General features: G+C 40.4%; 2 protein-coding genes and 1 long non-coding RNA gene across 4 annotated transcripts in view; 1 reads left to right on the forward strand and 2 right to left on the reverse strand.

Annotated features, from left to right (window-relative positions):
• The window catches only part of LOC115588442 (inactive dipeptidyl peptidase 10-like), a 119,057-nt gene extending 115,105 nt beyond the window's left edge, over window positions 1-3,952 (forward strand). The window contains exons 25-26 of the mRNA XM_030429057.1: window positions 371-444; window positions 903-3,952. Of these exons, the coding sequence (XP_030284917.1) occupies window positions 371-444; window positions 903-1,040 (212 nt within the window). The 3' untranslated portion in view covers window positions 1,041-3,952. The remainder of the gene's footprint in view (window positions 1-370; window positions 445-902) is intronic.
• LOC115588444 (uncharacterized) lies at window positions 746-2,266 on the reverse strand. The gene is made up of 2 exons (XR_003985356.1): window positions 2,153-2,266; window positions 746-1,053 (listed from the first exon to the last, which is right to left on the reverse strand). It is a non-coding gene; the product is annotated as an uncharacterized LOC115588444 (long non-coding RNA).
• A 6,151-nt stretch (window positions 3,953-10,103) lies between the features above and the next one.
• The window catches only part of dpp10 (dipeptidyl peptidase like 10), a 263,460-nt gene continuing 250,468 nt past the window's right edge, over window positions 10,104-23,095 (reverse strand). For both annotated transcript variants that reach the window (XM_030428756.1, XM_030428757.1), the window contains exons 18-26: window positions 21,800-21,898; window positions 21,642-21,711; window positions 20,166-20,360; window positions 17,227-17,281; window positions 16,767-16,866; window positions 15,648-15,706; window positions 14,868-14,940; window positions 14,496-14,569; window positions 10,104-12,653 (exon numbers count right to left, since the gene is read on the reverse strand). In XM_030428756.1, the coding sequence (XP_030284616.1) occupies window positions 12,516-12,653; window positions 14,496-14,569; window positions 14,868-14,940; window positions 15,648-15,706; window positions 16,767-16,866; window positions 17,227-17,281; window positions 20,166-20,360; window positions 21,642-21,711; window positions 21,800-21,898 (863 nt within the window). In that variant the 3' untranslated portion in view covers window positions 10,104-12,515. The remainder of the gene's footprint in view (window positions 12,654-14,495; window positions 14,570-14,867; window positions 14,941-15,647; window positions 15,707-16,766; window positions 16,867-17,226; window positions 17,282-20,165; window positions 20,361-21,641; window positions 21,712-21,799; window positions 21,899-23,095) is intronic.

Genomic DNA, 23,095 nt, shown 5'->3' on the forward strand with positions numbered 1-23,095 from the left:
TTTCACTGATAGAGTTCAGATGAAGTGAAGAAATATTCCAGAGAAAAGTTTGTGAAGTGATGAAAAAAAAAAAAATGTAGCTCCTGGAAAAAAAAAAATATCACTCAATTTAGAACTATACAAAAAAAAGAAAATGTCCTCCTGACATTTCTTCGTCGTTCTGAAATGAGTTTCATAGCTTGTTGTTTAAACGTGTCCGCTTGTCTTTGACTCCACCTGGTCGAGGCGTCTTCAGGTGTTCACATGTAGATTTTGGGCACGTTGTGGTTCTGCAGTACAATTTCTGTTCATTCCCAACAGAGGACGTGTAACAGACTGACTCTCACTGCTGTGATGCATTTTCATTGTGTCCCTTCTGTCTTTATTTCAGCCACTGTTCATTTCCAACATTCTGCTGAGCTGGTCAAACTGCTGTCCGGGTCAAATGTTAATTACACTCTCCAGGTAACTGCTGCTATTAATTCTGAGTGATAATAACGAGGGGAGACCTTGATGTTGTGTGTCAGGGTCAAACCAGCAACCTTGTTATGATTAAAGGCTGACTGAGGTGGAAGCTTCCTGATGGAGGCTGTGTAACAACCATTCACTTCTTTCACATCATTATTGTGAAATCAGAATAGTTGGAATGGAATTAAACCAGGTTTCGCAAATTGAGGACTGTTTTATTAACACAAACTTCCTGTATAGCTGCTTGTCTCAAGAAAACACCTTATTTTCTGTCTAGAAAAAAATATTTCTATTTCAGTAAACGTAAAAAATAACGGCATTTATTTCCAATAACTGTCACTGTCAGATTTTAGTTTCTGGCCTCTGAATGTCCGACATGTAGAATGTGATCACATTGAAATCATGAAAAGTCTAGTTTAGGTGATGACTCCCTGTTGTCTTTTCCTGCTGCCCAGATTTTCCCAGATGAAGGACACAACATCGCCTCCGTCAGGAGTCAACACTACATGCTGACCTCAGTGCTCACCTTCTTCAGACGCTGCTTCGAGGAGGAGCAGGTCGTCGGCCCGGAGCCGTCTAAAGCAGACGACTGACCTGCTGAGCTTCCTGCGGTGACACAGTTTAGTGAGGAGAAGAAGAGCATCAGACAGAAAAATTTGCTGTGTCTCAGTTCAGGGTCTGCATCCTCTGAAGGACTCGGCCTTTGTGGTCTTCGAAGGCGAGTCCTTCAGAGAGCCCTTGTTACTCGCGTCAGCCATTGTTAAATGTGACGGTCTAGCCTTTGGAGCATTTCCTGGTTGTGTCACCAGATGTTTTACCATTACGTCACAATTTCTGCCACCCAGGCCCGTGACAGTGACGATGTACGCCACACAATTTCGCCAATATCTCTCTTTCTTTCTTTTTTGGGCGCCCAAAGAATCTTGGGATATGTGAGGCCACAACGGATAGTAGCAGTGCATCCTCCAAAAACAGGGAAAAGGACGAATTTGGACGAGCCTTCAGATTGGGACAGCATTTGTGCCCCATTGTGACGTTATTAGCCTCCAAATGCTCCTCCGAAGGATGCAGACCCTGAATTGAGACACAGCATGTGTGTTGCTGATGGACTTCTCTCTGTAAAAGCACTCAGAGAGCGTTAAGTTTTCACTTACAGACCTGCAGTGTGTAAGATATGTAGCATGACGGGACCAGAGAGGTGATTCCAGCGTTGTGATCGTGTCAAAGATGGTTGTCGCTGTATTTTACTGCTTCAGATGATAATTGTTTGTAAATGTTTGTCTCATGTACTGAGTACAAATGTCAGGGAATCAAAGAAAACTAGTATTTTTCCATTTTAGAGTCTAACTTTTTCTGTAATCTACTGTGAATATTTCTATTGACTGCAAACACCACAATTTAACGTAACGCCAAATTTTAGGAGATCATATCACACAACAAATATTTGCGGGTGCCTTTACCTCATTACAGTCGTCACAGTTCTCCAACCGTAGAGTCAACACACTATCACAGAGTCACCATAACGTCTAAATAGATAATAAAGCACTAACCGGAGCATCTGCATTTTCAATAGTCGATTGATTCCTCATCTTACGGCCATTAGACTCCAATACATTTGCCATATTCAGTAACATTATCTGTGCTGGTCAGCGATTTCAATCCCGTCTGGAGCACATATCATGTTTTCAGCAATAATAACAGTTACCTGTGTTCCAGTGAATGTCCTCGTATAATGAAATGAATCTCAGTTTCTCTGCTGGACGAGCCGCTCGTCCTTCTTCTCTGGTTTCTATCAGCTCGGTGTGAAGTTCTGTGAAAATGTCAAGTCAAACGTTTTTGCTTTCTTTAAAAAATGGGAGCTTGCTAACACCAATATATCAGCCAGGAACCAAAATGATGTCAGTAATAAGTGAAAGGTATCATGGAAGCAGGACGCTGTTCTGGAATGTCGGCTGCAGGTTCATACTGAAGCCCTGAGGGGGTTTCTGTTTCTCCAGTGAGTCTGATCCAAAATGTTATCTCACAGGTGTTTAATACCTGAGAACAGGTGGAAAAGGTTTTGTCAGGATAATATTCCCAAGTTCCCTAATTTATTTATTTATTTATTTATTTTTATCAGTGAAATCAGGTGGGAGAAAATTCTCAGGATATTGTTTTTAATGTTTGAAAAGTGAGGAAAAATGTCAGAGGGAGTTTTATTTATTTATTTAGTTTGAAACCTTGTAAAAAACAGATGTTGAAGATTCTTTACCCCCATGTGTGATACTAAGTGGAAGAAAAATTCATGAAATTTCTTCTCGAAAAACCAAGTGAATAACTCTCATCCAGGTGTAAGAAAAAAATAAATAAATGTTTAAAGTTGTTTGAAAAAAGCGAGTCAGTTTCACAGATAAAAGGAAAAAAGATTTTCACCCAAACTTGAAATAAGTTTCCCCTCAAAAAAACACTCTATATAATATAACATAATATAATAAAATGTTTCTCCTTATAAAAAAAACTTTTACAAAATAAGATTCTCCTAAAAAGATAATTCTCAGTTTCACCCAAGACAGAAATGTTTTCTCCTGAAAAATGTTTTCCCCAACACATTTACATTTTCACTCTGTTTCCTACATGAATTGTCCTGAAAGAAAAATATAATCTGTTTACCAAAAGTTTCTCCCTGGAAAAATTCTTCCAGCAGAATATTTTTGTTTTTGTTTTTGTAAATCGAGTAAACAAAATTGTTTTTTCTTTCAGGTCAAAATATCTCAGTCAGCTTCCCACACAGGAAATATGTTTCTCTGAGTGAACTTGATTTGACACAAGAATAAAAAAAAATATTCTCCTGGAAAAAAAATGAAATTCACACATTTTCACCAGCACTCCAGTCACAAACAGAACTATTTAGATCTGACTTGGAAAAAATTACCTTAGAAAAAATGTATGTCACTGCCCCTCAGGACTTTCAGGATGTAATAATCACAGTTAAGACAAGTTGTTGTTTTTTCCTTTCAGAACATTTTGATGACAAATGTGTTATTTCCTTGTTGAAGAAACTACACTGCAATATTACTGACTGGTTTCATCTGATTCCTCTCATGATAAACTCACTCAAACATGGATGCTCTTCTCACTTTAACACTTTTGAATGTTTATAACTAGCTGGATTCTTCAGCATTACATGTAGCGACTATAATCCCGAAATGTGAGAAGTGTTTCGAACGGGCAAGAAGAGCGGAGAATGTGAAGTGGTAATAATTCCAGTCTACTCTGTACAGCGTGCTTTGTCCATAACCAGACTCCTATAATCCCGTCTGACACCATATCTGTCCTCCAGTACGACGTAGCAACCCAGATCATCTCAGACCATGATCCTGTGCTGCTGACACTAATGCACTTGCTTGATCCTGTCAGAATGCAATGACTCTGTCATATATATACTGTACATTATAGTCAATATGTCGACAGTAGACATTTATATACTTGGGGAAATTTATATGCTGAAATAAATTGTTAAACAAGACTGTCCTGCGTCTGTTTTACTGCTGAAGCTATAAAGAGAGAGTTTCATTCAGAGCCACATCTGATACAGCCGAGCTGATCTGGATTCCAAAGTGCTGACTGAGCATCAGAGACACATGATGTCAAGTCCAAGACTCAGTCTGCTGCGTCATTAAACAATGACAGTAAAGGGCTAATCCAAAAGTCTCTGTTTGTTTCTGGAGATGAGATGAGAAGAGTAAAATCACCACACGTCAAAGACAGGAGACGGTTTAGCCTAGAAACTATCTTAAAAGGAGCAGTCTGTAGTTTTGGGCAAGAAATTTTAATCAGAAGAGAAAAATCTTCATAGATTTTTTTGTGTGTCTAAACAAACTAAATTAAACTGTCTTTGTTTTCAAGACTGAATAAACAAACTGACCTTAAAGGACGACACAGTTTGATACCGTTTTACTTTGTTTACATGTGGTGGACCCCGCCACCTTTCTAGCTTGAAACAGTGTGGTGGGACATTATTGTGCTCTGAGAACAGCTGTTTTATCCAACATTTTCTTATTAATATAGTGTTATGACCTGAACCTCGGGAAAACCCTGCCAGAAAATGAAAATGAGACTCCCCTCTTGCTGTCGCCCGAGCACCACCAGCAGAGAAGTTTTTTTTTTGGTTAGAGAAAGTTCTTAGTGTCTCTCCCCATGTTGCCGAGCTAGATAGAGGTACGGACAAGGGTGAGGTGAAGTAATAAATTACTCCGAGTCTCACCCCATTTTGCCCACGACAACATAGGTTGGTGTAGAGAGACAGAGCCTTTCATTAAGGGTTAGGTTAGATGTTTTTCCACCTAGAAAAAAAAAAAGAATCTGAATTTTGAGAAAACACTTTTTTTTTCTTTTGGAAGATGTTTTACCTCCTATCAGAATTATTTTTCCCCACTCAGTTCTAGTTTCATACATGGAAAGAAAATCTATGAAAAAATGTGAATATATGAATATGAATTTAGTTAAAGATTTTTATCGACCTAGAAAAAAGTTCTGAATTTTTAGGGGGGAAAAATCTGATTTTTTAAAGAAAAAAAATGTAAAAAATAAAATAAAAAACTAAATAAAAATACGATTTTTTTTCTTCAGATGCCTTTTTCACTCAATAACAGTTACTGAAATGAAAAGGAAACCTACAAAATCAGAAAATATTTTTTTTTCCTAGATGTTTTTTCCACCTAGAAAAAAAAGAATTGAATATTTTGAAAACTAAAAAAATCGGAATTATTTATCTTCTAGAAGATGTTATTCCTCCTATCAGATTTTCTTTCCACTCAGTAACAGTTACTCAAATGAAAAAAAAAATCTATAGGTTTAATACTATAATATCCAATCAATGTCACTGTGAAAAGGAGAGTTTAGAAGCTGCACACAATCACTTCACTCAGCTCTTCGCTGAAAGTAGTTCTGGTACCCAACATCCCCAAGAAACATCAGTGGTTTTTTTTATGCCTTACATCTGTCTGTCTGAGCAGGTTTAATGCTTCCTGCATGCATTCAAAGCTAAACACATCGTGACTCGCTGTACTTAACACACAGACATGAGACAGATGTGAGACTTCTTGCCTTGCTGACATAAATCAAGCAAATAAGTGTATTTCCCCAAACTGCTCTGCATCACAGTGACAGTGGATCTATCCTGCTGGGAGCGAGCTGAGCACAGATGGAGAAGCTTCTCACTCAAGAAATAATATAACATTCAATGAAACTACATCACTTACTGACAATCTCAGAACACTTTGCCTCAGTCTTTATGTATTAACTGGAATAAAGTCATCTCATGGGATGTGAATTGTCCTCTCTAAAGATTACCCATAACACCAGAGTTAACATTTGTTTCATACTCCAGCTGCAACAGAGAGAAAAATGAGTACAACAAAGCAAATCTGACTCCACAGAAACAAAATCCTGATTAGTATTAACATTGGCCTGTATTATCAGCTAGAGGCTGCTGGTTTAACAGCATTAAAAAGAAGTATTTTGGCTAACAGCAGCACATTTACAGCGACAATGATCAATGTCCTTGTAAAAACCGGATTCACTAACAAGCTGGAAGGATGTCAAAAGTTCATCCCCGACTTTCAAATCATCAGCTGAGACATACCATTCCAAACAGACCTACTACAATAAAGTGACATCGTGGTAAGATTGTTTTCTCAAACTGCAACGTGTCTGGAGAGAATTCATGTGTCAGACAAACTGACAGACGGTGATAAGCGCTGACGAGCAGATTAAATTCAACAAAATACAAAAATATCTCCTGTGACAATCAAACAGAACGGAACAGCATCGTGGAGCCGCAGAAGGTGATAAAGAGTATTTTATCAACCCGACACATCCACGCAGGTTATTCAAACCTCTCCTCAGGTTCAAACTGAGCTGAACGCTACAAAGGAAAGAAGAGTCATGGTAATGTCAAACGTGATTTTTTTTCTGTCACCATACAAAATAGGCTGCATCAGCCGAAATAATTAAAATAAAACATTTAAAAATCCTCTCATACTCATACAGTAGACTGTAATCAGTCTTTTACTAAGCTAGCACACAACACTTGTTTAAAGTGAAACTCTCGCCAAATAGAGACTGAGGCTTTATTTCTGATTGAATATAAGTCAAACCTTCATGTAAAAACATATTTATGACGAAAGAGGCACTTTTAAGATTTACCGTAGTTTCGTTTTTGGGCAAGCGAATTTTCAATGGGGTGCAGGGGCACTTTTACACTAGCATCAATATCTCTATTTTTAAACTACGAAACTACGGTAAATCTTAAAAGTTTGACTCATATTCAACTGCAAATAAAGCCTTGGTTGCTTTTTGGAGAGAGTTTCACTTTAATGTCCCCGACAACCTCTGTAGTCTCAGATAGCCACCTGCTAGCAACCATTGTTTTTAGGACATGTACGAGCATTATAATAATTGTCTTAGAACAAAACGTGTAAATATCTTCAGCCTGTTATAACCTCGGATCTTATTTCAGACATTTAACGAAAAACACCCTTTCTAAAACTCCCAAAAGTCGAGACGATGAAACCGGATGTGCAAAGATGACGGACTTCCGGGTTTCGGGACCACAAAATACACCACTCTATTAACTGACTTGCGGATCACTGTCTGTCAGCTTGTTTCAACATTTGTTTACATGACACATGGTAATATTTTTTAAGGAGGACTTGGGACATTCTGTCCGTGTTTGAGGCGACAAAAACCGGATGTTTCTTGACGGGAAGCCGGGTCATCTTCAGCCGCGTCCATGGCGGCAAACCCGGGTGTTTTAAACGAGAACTTGTGATATCTACAGCGGTGTTTGTGGAGACCGAACAGGATGCTATGTTTAGCTAATAGCTAACTGTTGTTCTCACACAAACCGAGGAGCTGTTGTGCTTCAACTGAACGCTTTGTGACAAGAGGAAATTCTAAAAATTCAACTTTTGACAAGATTTTACTCACCAAAACACTCCCAGTCCCGGAGACTGCGCCTGACACTGAGCGCATGCGCGAGTAAGGTGCACGTTGACTGGCAGTGGAACAAACCACTGTGATCCACATACTGGGGGGGACCAACCTTAAAAACACTTCGTTTTGCATCTTTAATGAGCACGAATGTTTTCAATGGGATGTATTGTATGGTTTGAAATAAAATGTTTTCACTTATATAGATTACCAAGGGAGAAATATCTCTTTAGATCCCAGTGAGGAGGTTCTGAACTTCCCCGTTTCCCCCCCCCCCGTGATTTCCAATCGTGTATATATGCAGAGACAAAGTGACGCCACTTCCGGACCTTAATTCAGAAAAATGTTGTATGTTAACAAATGAAGAGAGACAAATACTTTATTGATCGTGTTTGAATTTTGTCATGATTCACACATATGATGTTTGTCTGTTTTAAAGATAATATTCCAGGTCAATAAAGTCTCAGTTTGTCATCAAACTAATGAAATATCTGTGAAAATACGTCATTATAAAGACGACACAGCCAACAGTCTCGTTAGTGACGTCATCTCGTCACAAAACTACATGATATTTAACCTTATTTATGACAAACTGGAACTTTCTTGATTTGGAAAATGAACTTTTAAATTGACAAACATCATATGTGTAGGTCTTGAAACAATTAAAGATTTTTGTTTTAAAGTTTTTCTAAAATAAGGTCCCATGGGGTCAACCGGTGGGGTGTGACTTTGACTCTCTATATCCTAAAAACAGCTCAAAACACCAGGAAATGTTAACAAATGGGATGAAGTTAATTTGTAATGTCATATTCTGTAATGTCATATTCTCTCTCCACCATTTATATCTACTCTGACCTGTTCTTAAGACCGTTTCAAAAGACTTCTTTTCATCTGAGCCCTTTTGTCTCCAACACTTTCTAACACAAAGTGACACTGGTAGAGTCAGGGCTGTTAATTATGTCTGGACCATCTACACTTCCTGGTTTTAAAGTCAGGTCCAATTAAGTAGTGCTGTCATAAGTTGAGTACTCTGAAGCATTTCACTGCAGGTTGTACATGACTGTAAGATGAATAAGACTTTGAACTTGAAAACCTGGACCATACTGCTGTTCCTTTGAAGAGTTTTGTCTCAACTCAAATGTTTTTTTTCTCTCTCTCAAAGCACAAAAGAAGCTTTTCATAGAATGAGAACATATCAAAGTGTGGATAACAGGTCGATCTGCACCGATGAAAGACACCTACGTTAACTCCGGTCCTTCAGATCCTGCAGATGTAAGAGTTTCTGTCCTTCAGCAGAGTCACCATCTGCTCGACTGCAGAGGCCTGTGAGTGATTAATGCAGGCGGACACGCAGCGTTGAGGCAGCGATGATCACTCTGAACAAGTGGAGTTGTTAATGTAGGTGTGAAGCCATAACAGACTACCTCTCCTCTTTAATGGGAGTCTCAAGGTGAAGAGACACATACAGCATTAAATTGAAAAGTTGGATGATCGATCCTGCAAACAAACGTGACTGGTGTGCTCTAAACACCAGCAGAACCTGTTTTAAGTGCTCTATCGTAGACAACTGGACTTGTAGAAGACGTTTCACCTCTCATCCGAAAGACTTCTTCAGTTCTAACTAACTGGAGGGGAGTCGCAGGCTTTTAAACTCTGTGTGGGAGTGTCCTTATAGAATTGTTAGGGCCACTTGTAGACTCAATCGGCCTTCATGTGGGTGAGCCCAGGTGTGAATGGCTGTTAAAGAGATATTCTGGTGTAAGTTTAATCCATGGTCTAAATCACTGTGAAACTGTGTTAGACTCCCTCTCGAGAGATCAAGTTAGCAGACCGCTAATTTACGGAGTTTCATCAACCTCAGAAACGACTGCACGACAACAATACACTGCAGTAAATGGATCCAAATATAAACCGCCACCAAAAAGCTACAAATAATGCTCAGAACAGCACCAAACTTGAGCAACAGTACAAATAGGGTCTCAGCACATAGTCCGGGGCATCTAACCTCCGCTAGCTTAGCTGGATTTCTACTGAAAAGCTGACTAAATTTACCACTCTTCTGCAGCAGCTTCCTGTTGACGGGAAGTCCCGACGAGTCGATTACCGAGTGCAGTAGAGTTCCGCGGCTCATGGATGAAAATGTATGATTATGACTCCATGGAAAAGCAATCAAAGTTCATATGTGTCTTACCTGCCAGTTTATAACAGTTATTATCGAGAGCGGACAGGGAAAAGAACGGAATTGAGCATTTCTAACCGCACTCGGTAATCGTCGCGTCGGGACTTCCCCGACCTGGAAGCTGATGGAGGAGAGTTGAAATCTGTTTTTAGCTTCACAATAGAAATCCAGCTAAGCTAGCGGAGGTTAGATGCCCCGGACTATGTGCTGAGACCCTATTTGTACTGTTGTTGAAGTTTGGTGCTGTCCTGAGCATTATTTGTGGCTTTTTGTGGCGGTTTATATTTGGATCCATTTACTGCAGTGTATTGTTGTCGTGCGGTCGTTTCTGAGGTTGATAAAACTCCGTAAATTAGCGGTCTGCTAACTTGATCTCTGGAGAGGGAGTCTAACACAGTTTCATGGTGATTTAGACCATGGATTAAACTTACACCAGAATATCCCTTTAATGGTTCTTAGAATCACCATGACCTGGATGACTGACGACCTTCATCAACAGCAAAACTTGTTGTTTTTCACATTTTTTTTATTCATTTATAATCATCACTAGAGGACAATCACAATAACCCCAAAACCTCAACCCTGCCCTGTCCCTTTAGTTTTTTTGTTTTTTTTAAACAGCAAAAAGAACAAGAACAAGCATTACAAAATCCATCCTAAGAAGAAAATCAACAGCTGGAAGGAAAAAAACGAAACTGAAAAGAAACAAACAAATAAAAAGAAGTACAAGACATCCAGGTCAAATCAATCCATCCCCATAGACGAAACTATCTATGAGATCTGACGTCTCAAAAATATATTTATATACACACTCTGCTGTATTGTACTGTACAAAATGTGGCAACACTTGACACATTCCCTGTAGACATGCAAACACCTTACTGACACTGGAAAATTGTCCATCTTAGTAGTACACCTACGTCCATTAGTTATTTTGGTAACATGATCATTTTACAGGTCTGCACGTTTCAGAGTAAGTAGGTGGAAAATGACCAAGCAAAGTATTTGAAATCCCTTCAAAATTATCCTCAAATTACAACAATAAATACCCTAAAATGTATCGAAAATTACCCCAGTAGAAGCTGCAACGACTCGACTGTGTTATTTCCTCAGTGTTTCCGTGATAAGAAGTTGAATTTGATTAGTTTTCTCACAATTGGCAAGTTATTTAAGTCACTGTTACGCAATGACAAGTGTTGTTTTCCTGAGATAACGAGATCTTTTTCACCAGATCTCAAGAAAACGACCGAAACAAAAGGACCGCTCTCTTTTAATCCTTATAGCTTAATATCTATTAGATCAGCATGCAGACGAAGCATCTTAACAGGTGTAGCGACTGACTGAAGCTGAAAACGTCAGATAAAGAAATATCCTTAATCAAAGGCAACGATTCATAAAAAGTTTTGCTTTAAAACTCTCAAACTCACCTCACAGACGAGTGTGTCCATAATGATCCACTCTCATGAATCTTATTAAGTCATTTTGTCCTTAATAATTATCTTGTTATCTTGGGAAAAACAACAGTTGTTATTCCGTGATAAATAAATAAATAACTTGTGATCTCAAGAAACAACTTTAACTTGATATCACGGAGAAAACGGAGGAAAAATGTTTGAGCGGGCTTCCGTAGATTTGACAGAAACCAGTTTGAAATTAAAATGTCATGATGAGCAAAAGTTAAGCAGAAAAAGACCAGATATTTATAAAGTGTTCATCGAAATTTGGGGTAAATTCAAAGTATCTTTCTTGGTAATCACCACCTACTTACCATGAATGTTACAGACCTGTAAAAAAAACAAACAAACTAGGTGTTAACATTATTTCTCTCTTGAAGTAAAAGAAAAACCCAGAAGAAGAGAAAATGTCTCTTGAATCCGGCGGAGACGTTCTGCAAAATCATCTTGCACCTTTCGTGGAGATTTTAAGAAAGCTGAGATTTTTTTTTTTTTAAGAAAAATGAGATTAAATGACGTATTAAGATGGAGAACTTTTGCAGCGTGGCCTGAAACTGGAATTACTGTATGGCCGATATCTTCACATATAATTCATAACTTATTCATGACCATACAGCTGACATGGCGTACTAAAACTGACTGCGATGCTGTGTCTCGAGGACCTGAGTTGACATAGGTTAACATGACACTGCTAATGGATGACTACCACTGCCAGCAAGTAATATTACAGTATGTTGAACCTCATAAGGCATTGTACATGTCTACACAAGACCCCTGTACAGTAAAGTGTGACCTATCAAGACTGTTTTTCATTTAGGGTGGGCGATGGCGGCAGATCTCAGCGGGAAAATAGCACTTATCCAGGGTCGACTCGGTCGCGGTGAAGTCGCGTGACTAAACATTTCTTGCGCGGATGGCCGGAGCGGTTTCCTTGTGCAACGATAACAACAACCAAAGGAGAGGTGAGATCAAAAGTGTACATCTGTGTTCTTTTTCTCCCCGAGTGCTACCACAAAGGAGACTAACATGGCATAATGAGTGAAGCCGAGAGGGTTAAAAAAGAACCATGCACTTGGTACGTGTGGATGGCCGCGGGGCCCCGGGGAGCCGGCGGGAGATGGAGGCGGTCGTCCGAGCGCTTTGATGAGAAACACAGCGTCCCGTGACCGAAATGACTTTATGCTAAAGGGCGGTTCCCCCCGTCTCAAGTCCCGGCGAGTGTCTCTGTCGTGTCCTTCAGTTATCTTTTCAACACATTTACACACACTGGAGCGCTCACACACACACACACACACACACACACACACACACACACACACTTTAAGAGCATTAGCAGCTCCGACCCAGTCTCCATGTCCGGCTAAACACTTGGTCCAAAACGTGAAAAGGCCTTGACGGATTTTCAGCTAAATTCTTCAAGCTCTGCTGCCAAAAGGTCTGACCCTCGAAGCCGCTCCTCCCGCCTACTCCTCCTCCTCCTCTTCGTCATCGGGCAGCGGTAGTAGCTCCTCCTTCAGACACTCCCTGTAGAAGCTGGTCAGCGTGGCGTAGAGGTGCTGGCGACTCTGCTGGGACAGGAAGTGGCCCTCGTCTGGGTAGATCTGATGGGGTAAAAAAGGGAAGTGAATTAGTGGAGAGAGGTTTGTCGGCTGACAGAAGCTTTCTGTACAAATAACCACCTTTGGTGCCTGACAAAATAATTCAGGGGCTGAAAAATGGGATTGTGGGAAAAAGATGTTCACTGCTGCTGGACTGATACAACCTGGCAGGAAGTCAATTACTCACTGACTAGATTATGTCTCTTTGATACGTTGGGAAGTTTGAGACATTTAAAAAAAAGATTGTTGTTGCAACTTTTTTTATAATTTTAATCTACTTAATAAAGCTCCGTTATGCTCAACATTAGATACGAACAGAGCCCTCAGTCCAAAATCTACATCTGCATTTATTCGTGTTTGCCAGCACGTTTTCTGAAAGCTTGCAGAGGTGGAAGGAATGAAGCTGTACCACTGGAAATCGAGCAGTTAGAGAGGAAGTAAACTGAAAGTACCGGAGAAATGAAGCTCGTCGTCGGTTTCTCTTAGTTTCGTTGGCGGTCTACAGCACAAGACCTTTCAGGACATCTAACTTTAACACACCACGTGTTTTCACTGAATGCTTCTTTATAACATACATCATGATCTCTTCTCATTTATGAAACTGTCAATGTCGTCTATAAGCGTTGTAACCTGTAACAGCAAACAACAGAGTTGTTGTTGTTGTCAAGATTGGAGTTTCGACCACTCTTCGACACAATACTTCAAAATGTATGTTTATCTCCTCTTATAAATGAAAAAATGACAGGAAATGAAGGAAAATAAAAAATGACTAAAAGGAAAAGAAACTGGACTGTTTTCATTCATAATCTTCTTTGAACAACAATCATTTCATCTGTGAGTGATTTTTGAAAATGTTTCTTTCAGAAAAAAAATAAAATGAACTCTTGAAGTGAACAATATGTTCATGTTTGCTCAGAGGACACTTGTGTTTTTCTTTCCTATGTCTCATGACCGTGGCTGTGTGGGCTGCGTGAGCCTCCTGCAGCTGTCCAGATACAACATTTCATTTCTATATGAATCATTTCAGCGGCTGGCCTCTGAGTGTGACTGGAGCTAAACACAGAGAGGAACCTGGAAATGCTGTTACCTGTCTGAGACAGACGTGTCACAACATGCTGACATCGTGTTAATAATCCACACACGGCAATCATGCGTTAATGATCCTGCGCCTCTTAAATCACTTCCATCTATTTCTGTTCTTGTTTTGTCAAAGTGGGTGGCAGTAATGAAGCTTACTGCTGGTTACAACCTGACACAATACTGAAAAATAAAAAAGATGAGAAAAAAAAAGGAGATGACAGACGAGAGCGAGACAGAACTGATGACATTTTCACCCCAAGAGTTTCTGCAGATATCACAATAATACAGTTATTGTGGATTCTTTTGGCCTCAATAATTGTGAGGTGAAATCAGCCTTAGTTTGAAATAAACTGGAACTATCCTTTAATAGATACAGTATGTTTGTCGGGCTGTTACGTCTCAGATCAACCACACCGCCCAAATTTAGATTATCAAGTCCAAACGGTTAAATGACGCTGTGGATGATGGTTCGTCCTGTTCAGAGAAACCTGCAGGTGATCCTACAAACTGTCTGTGATTCCTCCAGCTGTTAGAGAGAAGCACATTAGGTCCACCTTCCTGTGACTGTCTGTGGCGTTTACCATTCTCCTGATCTATAAAGTAGAATCTGACAGCGCGGCAGCAGCTCACACACACTGCAGGCTGTATTCTCACAGAGGGTTCGAGCCGCTCAATACGTTCTGTTGGATGTGTTATAGAAAACAAGCGTTCTCGTCCCCGCTTTCAGAAAACGCAGTGAACACAATCTGCCCGAGCGGTACGCACCTGCATCGAGTAGTTTGCTCCGACTTTCACCAGGTTCTTGACGAGCTCAGCAGTATGCTGAAAGTGGATGTTGGCTGCAAATAAAGAAAACGAAACATGTCAGCAAGATTCGGCCCGAATCCTAACTGTGAAAAAGAATAGACAATCAGATCCTGATGGAAACACCTGAACACATTCGACATGCATGATTCACTGGCGAATGTTTTCCTCTGGAAATCCCAGCATCCATTTAAGATAACCCACTTTTCCTTTTATCTTTTGATTAAAAACCATTTGCCTCATTACCTTTGAGGATTGCACGCTTCTTTGTGCTCAGCGCTGATGCACCACAGATACTGTATTTTCACTCCGTCACAATTTATTGTCTCTTACCGTCTGCCGTGCCGTGCACCAGCATCAGCGTCTGCTCCCTGAGCGCCTGAACGTTCTGCAGCACGCTGGAAAACTGCGAGGAAATCAGAAATGGTGGGGAGATAATAGGTTGACAGAAACGCTAACTGGTGTTGAGGAAAGCAATAAAAAAATAAAAAACGTGAAAAGTATGATGAAATGAAAAACGCCGTGGTGAATTACATTATATCGTGATTACATGCACACACACAGACTCTCTCGTTCAATCCAAAAGAGATTTTTCAAGGGATAAATTATCTCCCGCTGGCTTTATCCTCTGTGCTTGGAGTGTGAGCGTTTGTACAAATCGTGGAGAAGGAAGATGTAAAGTGGAGTCTGCAGACAGGAAGCTGAAGCACTGTGAGAGCAGTTGTTATTACGTGTTGGGGACAGATTTGTGGTCGGGTTGTTTACAGTGTGCGCCTTGAAAACACCTCTGATCGCCCAACATCTCGTCTGTGCGGGAGGCCTGAGAGTGCCAGGCAACCCTTTTAGCAAGCAGCCCATAGAAAAAAAAAAAAAAACCTTCAGGCATGTGATCTGACACAGCGGTGCACACAGCTACCAAAGAGAGAGATGACTGACAAAATCCTCCGGAGCATGAAAAAAAACACACGGAGAAGGCAAAGCGCCGCCGCCGCTCTCTTTGATAGCGGCGCTCAGTGACTGTGGGAGCTTAACTGTAGGTGTGTCGGCGATGTAACCGCGAGTCGCTTTCAAAGATCAACGGCAAACAAGTGAGGGGAGGCGGTAAACACGCACCTGATATCTGCTGTCATCCCGTAATGGCATGCCAAGGTATCTCTCAGAGAACGCTGATGCTGTGCAAATGAGAAGTGATAAATTCTTAACAGAGCCGCTGGAGCGCGATGCTTCAGCTGCAGCTAAACACCCAAACAAAGTGGAGCTCCTGTCAGCCGGAGCCCGAACGGTACGCTGTCAGTGAGGAGGAAATCAAACTGTGCAGCTGAGAGAGTATTACTGAACCCCGGCCCTGTGCTTAACTGTTTAGGTGTGTAAATGATTCATACTTGAAAGTTTTGGACATCTGCCCAGTAGTTTGCCTCCTGTGGCAGCCATGACACAACTGCAGCGTATTTCTTCTGGTCAACTGCGACCGTCGAAGTCACGTCCAACTAGAGGGCTTATTTTTTAAAAGTGTTCAGTGACATTTTGGAAATGATTTATACAGAGAGAGACCTTTCTGTTGAATAATAAAAACACAAGTCTCGCTCTGAAATCTCGTGAGAAGTGAGTTGTTGCGGGAAGACGTTGGGAGAGATCAGAGGTCCAAACTTTTCAGACCATGTACTACCTTATGGTTAGTACCATTAACTGCAAATAGCAACACAATTAATAAAAGAGTCACCTCACTTATAAAAGCTATAGCTAGCATGGGGATGTCTTTTTACTTTCTTGCTAGAAGTGGCGCCGCCTGGTTCCAGTGTCGGACAACTTTTCTGGTTATTAAAGGATCTTAAATTTAACAAAAGTTCGATCTCTGAAGGAACCGTTTCTGAAATGTCGTCAAGACTGTTAGAATAATAACTTCAGTCTGTCAGCGACAAAAACAAGAACTTTTAGCGGATGTTACTTTGACGATTGCAGTTGCCCAGATCGATTTCACAGCCGCCATCTGACATGATCTACTGGACTGATTCCAAACATTTTGGCGAGTACGTATCATTTACACTCTGAAACATGTAAATACAGGACCTCTATTCCCTCTCAACAGCACTCTCAATGACGCTCTTTAATTTGGTCTATAGATACAGTGTTGTAAGCAGGTAAACAGTCTTTAAAGGCAGCGGTTAAAGAACAACACAACTTCATACTGAGTTATATTTGCAGTGTGTTTGTGTGGACAGTGTTTATACTCACCATAAAGTTTCCAGTCCGTCACTGGTGACATCGCACACGCACATTTGAAGAGGCTGTCAGTGGACTTGAGCATCATTAATGTTAGATACGCTCCATAACCCTGAACGGACAGAAACAGAAACCTCCATGTAAATCAATAGTTGAGTCGTTGAAGCGGTTAAACCATAAAAAAAAAAAAAATAAATCACGAGTTATTTACTTGAAATGTAATCGTGCTTAATAAGCGGCCTCCAACACTTTCACATTTTTAAAAACTAAGAACTTCGGCTCAAGATTTAGAATAATTTCAGTAAAAAAAAAATAAAAAAAATAGCATTTCATCTTTTTTAAATTGATTCATACACTGAACATGGATTTTGCTCAGCTTGTGATATGCATATATGTCAAAAACACACCGTGGACTGAATTTATTTGTACTTTAATTCATCTAAAATCATCGCAGACGAGAACACGGGCTCACCTTTCCAAACACTGCTATCCGCGTCCGATCAATATATGGAAGTTTCATCATGTATCTGAAGAGGAAACCACACAAACACGTTCACATCATATGAAACTCAAAAGAGCATATTTTTCCGTAGATAATTGTGTTTCATTCATTTCATTTCTCTGCGTCGGTTGTATGTTTGCACTTAAAGCAGAGAGGTCGCGCCACAAATCTCTCAGCGGCAGTGATGTGCACAAGGGGGGGGCAGTGGCCCAATTGTTGAAAAACGCGCGCTAAAGTGCCCTCCTGAGAGACAAAACGCACGCTAAAGTGCCCTCCTGAGAGCCAAAATGCACGCTAAAGTGCCCTCCTGAGAGCCAAAATGCACGCTAAAGTGCCCTCCTGAGAGCCAAAAAAGCGTGCCAAAGTGCCCTCTTGGTTGGCAAAACACACTAAACTGCCCCCTTGGCTGGTTAGAACATGATAAACTGCCCTCTTGGGAGCCAAAACACGCGCTAATGTGCCCTCTTGGGAGCCAAAACGCGTGCTAAAGTGCCCTCTTGGGAGCCAAAACGCGCGCTAAAGTGCCCTTCTTTTCGCCCCTGCCCTTCAAAAAGTCTGCGCATGCCACTGCTCAGCGGTGACATCTTATAGAGACTCAGTATAAACAGACTGATAGCATGGATTGTCGTGTCGAGGCTGTAACGTTTGATCGTACCAGTAATGTTTGTTGATTAATGTTAATCAAATATGAACCATTTACTAGTTTCTCATTAGCATGCAGATTAGCAGCAAATTTCCTCTTTATAAGTCATTAAAAAGCACTTATTCTTGATTTATTCATTAGCAGAACCTGTGAGGGTTAATCAGTGTCTAACTACTGGTGATTATTATTATTATAGGGGAACAGATTCTGAGCTGAATACACTTCATTTAGAGTTATTTGGACACCACAGAAGCCCAGAGGGACAAGTGAGGATTTATTATTATTATTATTATAATTTTTTTTTTTTTTCTGGTGATCCATTTTTCTGAGTCTGATCTAAAATATGTCCTCTCCTGTGTTTATGACTTGAAAACAGTTGAAAAGAAGGTTTCCTAATTTCCATAAAGTTCCTTAATTTGTTTTTCAAATCATTTTCAGGAGATTTAAAAAAAATAAAATAAAAATAATAATTGTGTGAAACGTAGTAAAAAAAAAGGTCAGGAAAAAAAAAGTTTACATTTTTAGAATTTGTTTTTATGTGTGAAACCAGGAAAAAAAATGTTTTTGCCAGAGAAAATAAAAAGTTGGTGAGGGTCATTTATTTTTGATTTCTTTTTGTTATGCTCATTTTAGCCACAAGAGTCTGAGTAAACCTCTACCTCTTGATCTAAATCAGATTAAAAACATTCACGTTTTCTTACAGGTACGTTTTCATTTAAACACAAGACACGTCTGTTGTGTGTTAGCAGGTTGTGTTACTGTCATGTGTTTCTTTTGGCAGGAATGTCTTATAATTGTCTCTAATCTGCCGTCAGTGCCACGAGTAAAATCAAGCGGTAACATTTATTAGCCTTATTCTGATATATGAGCATTTTCGTGTTACATCATAGTTATATATGATATAGATGTCATATGTGTTTTTTACTCGGTTCCACGTCTGAAGCTTATTTCTCTTCTCCTGAAAACAAAATAAAATAAATAATCAAATGGTTTCACACAAGATTTTTTGGGGAAAACTGAGATGGTTTTTTTTTACTCTGCATTAAAAAAAATTCGCCTACAAAAAAAAGTTTAATTTTGTGTTTTTTTTTCTTTTGTTATAGAATAGACCACATTTATGAAGGGATAATTACAACCACCTTATGAGGCCCAATATATGCAAAGCAAATTACATTTTAATAAATGTAAAACAACTTCCTTACTTACTGTCCTGAGCACTAATTAGGAGGTATATCCTGCAGAATGAGGCCTTATTAAGTGCTATAAAGACTTAACAAGAGCCAGTATGACATTTCTATGCACGCTACAGAACAACTAGTTCTTGCAGATCTGCGTATGATGTGCTACCAAAAGAAATCAGCGCTATAAGGGCATAATAAGACCCATCAAATGACTCACTTCTACTTACAGCAGCTGTTTGAATGACCTTTGAGAGCAGCTCTCAAGTGATCACGTGATTAACACATCCACATCCATCCAATCACACCCGTCTGCCCCTAATCTCATGTGTGAAAACCTCTCAAACCGTGTAGGACCTTCAGGCTGAAGTGACTCACAGAAGATGACAGCATTCATCCTTTTAAACTGGCTTTTTTTTACACAGAATTAAAGTAAAACAAAAACACATTAAACTAACTGGAAAAGAGCCGTAAGTTGCCAAAACACGTGAACACATCAGCTTCTCACTAACATGCTCTTCAGGGCATTGACAGGATGTGGATGCCTCTGGGCTCTCTAAATAAAACAGGTGAATCTCCTCTTAAAGCACTTAAAGGTAGTCGAAGCACCAGAGTGAGTGAAAGGTAAAACCAATCCACACACTTTACAAACGATTTAATGTCATAAAATAAAACAATAACACCAGGAAATTGTCTGAAAACTGGATGGAAATGAAAAGAAAGCAAACGGTTTTTCCTGCTGGCAGATGAGCGACATCAGAGCAGAGGAAACGTATCGTAACGGGAATCTATTGCCACACTGACGAGTGCAGACAATGGAAGAGACTGCAAACAAAATCAATGCCAGTTTTATTCTCCTTGTACGCTCCTCCAGGGACAGAAAAAAACAAACTGTGAGACTGTTAATCAAAAGTTTGCTTGGAGGTAACAGCTCAGGTGAAAGCAGCAGCTGCAACACTGTCCATATTCTTTATTATACATATTAAACCTCATATCTTTATTTAAGCCAACTGCAGAGTTTGATGTTAATTACGTCTCCGAAACTACGAGACGATTTAAAGTAGAACGAAGTGAATCTGATTACATACTCCACTGCTGCAATCTGGTCCTGGACATCAACGGTTCCCAGCCTCTGGTGAACCTCGTGCAGGATCCTCTGACCCTGGAAGCCGCTGCCACGGCCGTCCAGACGAGCCACGAAGATGCTGTCCGAGCTGACCAGCACCGAGTCCCAGCTGAGGGAGAAGCGGTCGCTCACGGCCTGACCACCAGGGGCGCTGTCACTAAAAACACAGCACAGAACACCACGATGATGATGTGGTTGGTTGGTTGTTTACATGTGAAGAGTTGCCCCAGATAATCTTAAAGAAAAAGGCTGTTTTGGAATAGAGCAAGAACATTTTTCAATAATTAAGAGTGTCTTTGAATCGTCGACTGAGCTTACATTTCTCTCTTCAATACAGTCTTTCTCTAACTCTTTGTTACCCCCACTTCATCTCTAGCATTGCTAGCTAGTAGCTAAAAAAACCTTTATAAATTGCTGTATTTTGATTTGAAATGTCGTCTGTGTGGTTGTTTTGTATTGGGGAAGGGGAGGGACGGAGGAAAGTGGCTTTTAGATTGATCCTGCAAGCTGAACAACTAGGTCCTTTTTGCTTTATTAGACAGAAGAGACAGAAGAGAAAGGAGACGTGGGAGCAAAGCCAAAGAAGCAAACACCAACGAAACACGTCCAAAGAACTGCGACACGTAACTGCCAATGTTTGTTGGCGGCTTCGAAGAAAAACAAGCCCAAAGTTGCTTGTAATAAGTGGACTTGGCAACCTTGGTCATTACAGATTTCACTAGCTTTTCTTGCTAAGACCCGCCCTACGCTGTCTCTGATTGGCTCACCCTGATTTTCCTACTCCAGATTTTTCAATGCATTCATTGACGACTAACTACCAAACATCGTTCGTGATCTGTCTCTTTATATTCGCTTCCTGGAGCTATCGGACTTCTACGTGCATCATGTGACAACCAGCATTTTGGACTTTCGTTATAGCGACCCTCCAGTTAAGGGCTCTAAACTAACCGACCCAACCAACGAAGCCAACCAATCAGAGGCAGAGTAGGGCAGCAAGTTAAGCTGCGGGATCTGCAAAAAAGTGGGATTGAGGCAAAATAAACTACAGTGTGTGTGAAGGAACATGGCAGCCGGTGCACCAGTGGGGTTTTACGTTCATGGCTCCAAATTCTTCTGATGGATTTGATCCATGAGGACATAAATAATGAATATCATCAACTTTTAAATGTATTTGTATGAATTTTTTATCTATTTTCTTCACTGGTGCCCTTGTGACTGACAATAACGTGGCCGGAGTTCGTCTGTATGCTAATGTCACCACCGTCAGGGTGTTCAAACATTAAATATGCATACACCTTCTGTTCTGTGCAACTGCTCACATGAAAGCGTCCACCACAGTTTTTTATGCGATTCTGTATGAGATGTAATGTCAGAACAAAAGAATTTGAGTTCATCATGCAGCGTGCATTCCTGATGTACTCTGTGGTATGATACGTACATCACCAACAGCAGTCCATAGTGACGGGAGTCAGAGAAGTCTAGTGGGTAGGTGATCTTCAGAGGTAAATCTGTTGGATAGAAGATGTAAAATATATTGTAGCAGCAATTCATCCGAGATCCACAGTGACAGCAAAGAGACAGATTCTTTCTTCTCACCAAAATGCTCCATCGAAACAGTTCTGAAGTCAGTCTGTTGGATCCTTTTGTACTTCAAGGCCTCGTTCAGCAAAAAGTTGTTCTCAAGGATGTAGTAATCTGCAAGCATGACGGGAATGTGTTTAAAGGATGAAAGAGTCCCAAAAAATTGCTGCCAATGATCGAAGTGCCGCCGCATACAAATGACCCATTATAACAGGAGGATTTGTCTTTGGAGCCGGCTGCTATAATGAGACGAGACGGGCCGCGTGTGCGTGAGACGGATACGATCTCAGTCTCATGGTTCATTTTGCGACATTGTTTGATTTTGTGGTCAATTTAAAGAGTTCCGAGAGCCGAATTCATTCCTGGATTTCATCTCTTTGGGGTTTAACTTTTGCAAATAAAGGGGATGGTTTTAAATTAAAATATCGTAATGTGAGATATTCAACCGGGGACTGTGGTGAATCACATTTTTCAACAAAAGCTACACGTGTTTTCAGCTCAAAAAGAGGGATTTGTGAAGCAGCTCGCTGACTGGAGCCGGATTCAGTTTGTGATTTGGGAGAGGGAAAACCAAGTAATTTGCCTCTGACCTTAATTCGAACTGTAACAATCTGTTAAACCTGGACGAGCACAAAAAAACATACAGTCAAAAGGTTCAATATCTAAAAGGTATTTCAGACTCACACACGGCAGCCTGCTCCATCTGGCCTCAAAAACAAGAGCCCCGCTATTTTCTCCACATTTAATAAACAATGACTCTCTGGGTTTGGCCATTTTTCCATTCGAGCCATCTGAGAAGCAGCTAAATGAAATGGAATTCATCCAGCATTTCTAATGGAAAACCCAAAATCAATAGACGTCTCATTATGAAACCGCCAGGGGCCTTGAGTTCCCAGCTGTGGATGGAGGGCCTATCCAAATAACCCTGGGCAAATTGCTTGCTTTTCTGCAGCACAGCTGTTAACTTTTTTTTCAGGACAAAAAAAAAACCTACTGATCGACATACAGGCATGGATAACAAGAAGGAGCATGTGAGTACGGTAGGTGTGTCGTACTGGGTGAATGACACAGCGTGAGAAAAGGAGGAAAAGTGGCAGAAATCTGGATTTCTGAGCGCTCCTGTTGACCACAATCAAGTGAAAACGAGTCGAAGCTCATACAGTCTTTTCTTTTTGCGCTGCAGGTTCTAACAGCTGGACAGTTTTAAAAAAAGAAAAATCTCATCAACCTCCATTCAAGTTGTGCCTCGCCTACGTTTCAATAGACTCAGACCTTGGCTTCAGCAACCCCATCAAGGCATTCACAAAAACA

The sequence above is a fragment of the Sparus aurata genome, chromosome 9 (assembly GCF_900880675.1).
Source record: "Sparus aurata chromosome 9, fSpaAur1.1, whole genome shotgun sequence".
Taxonomy (NCBI): domain Eukaryota; kingdom Metazoa; phylum Chordata; class Actinopteri; order Spariformes; family Sparidae; genus Sparus; species Sparus aurata.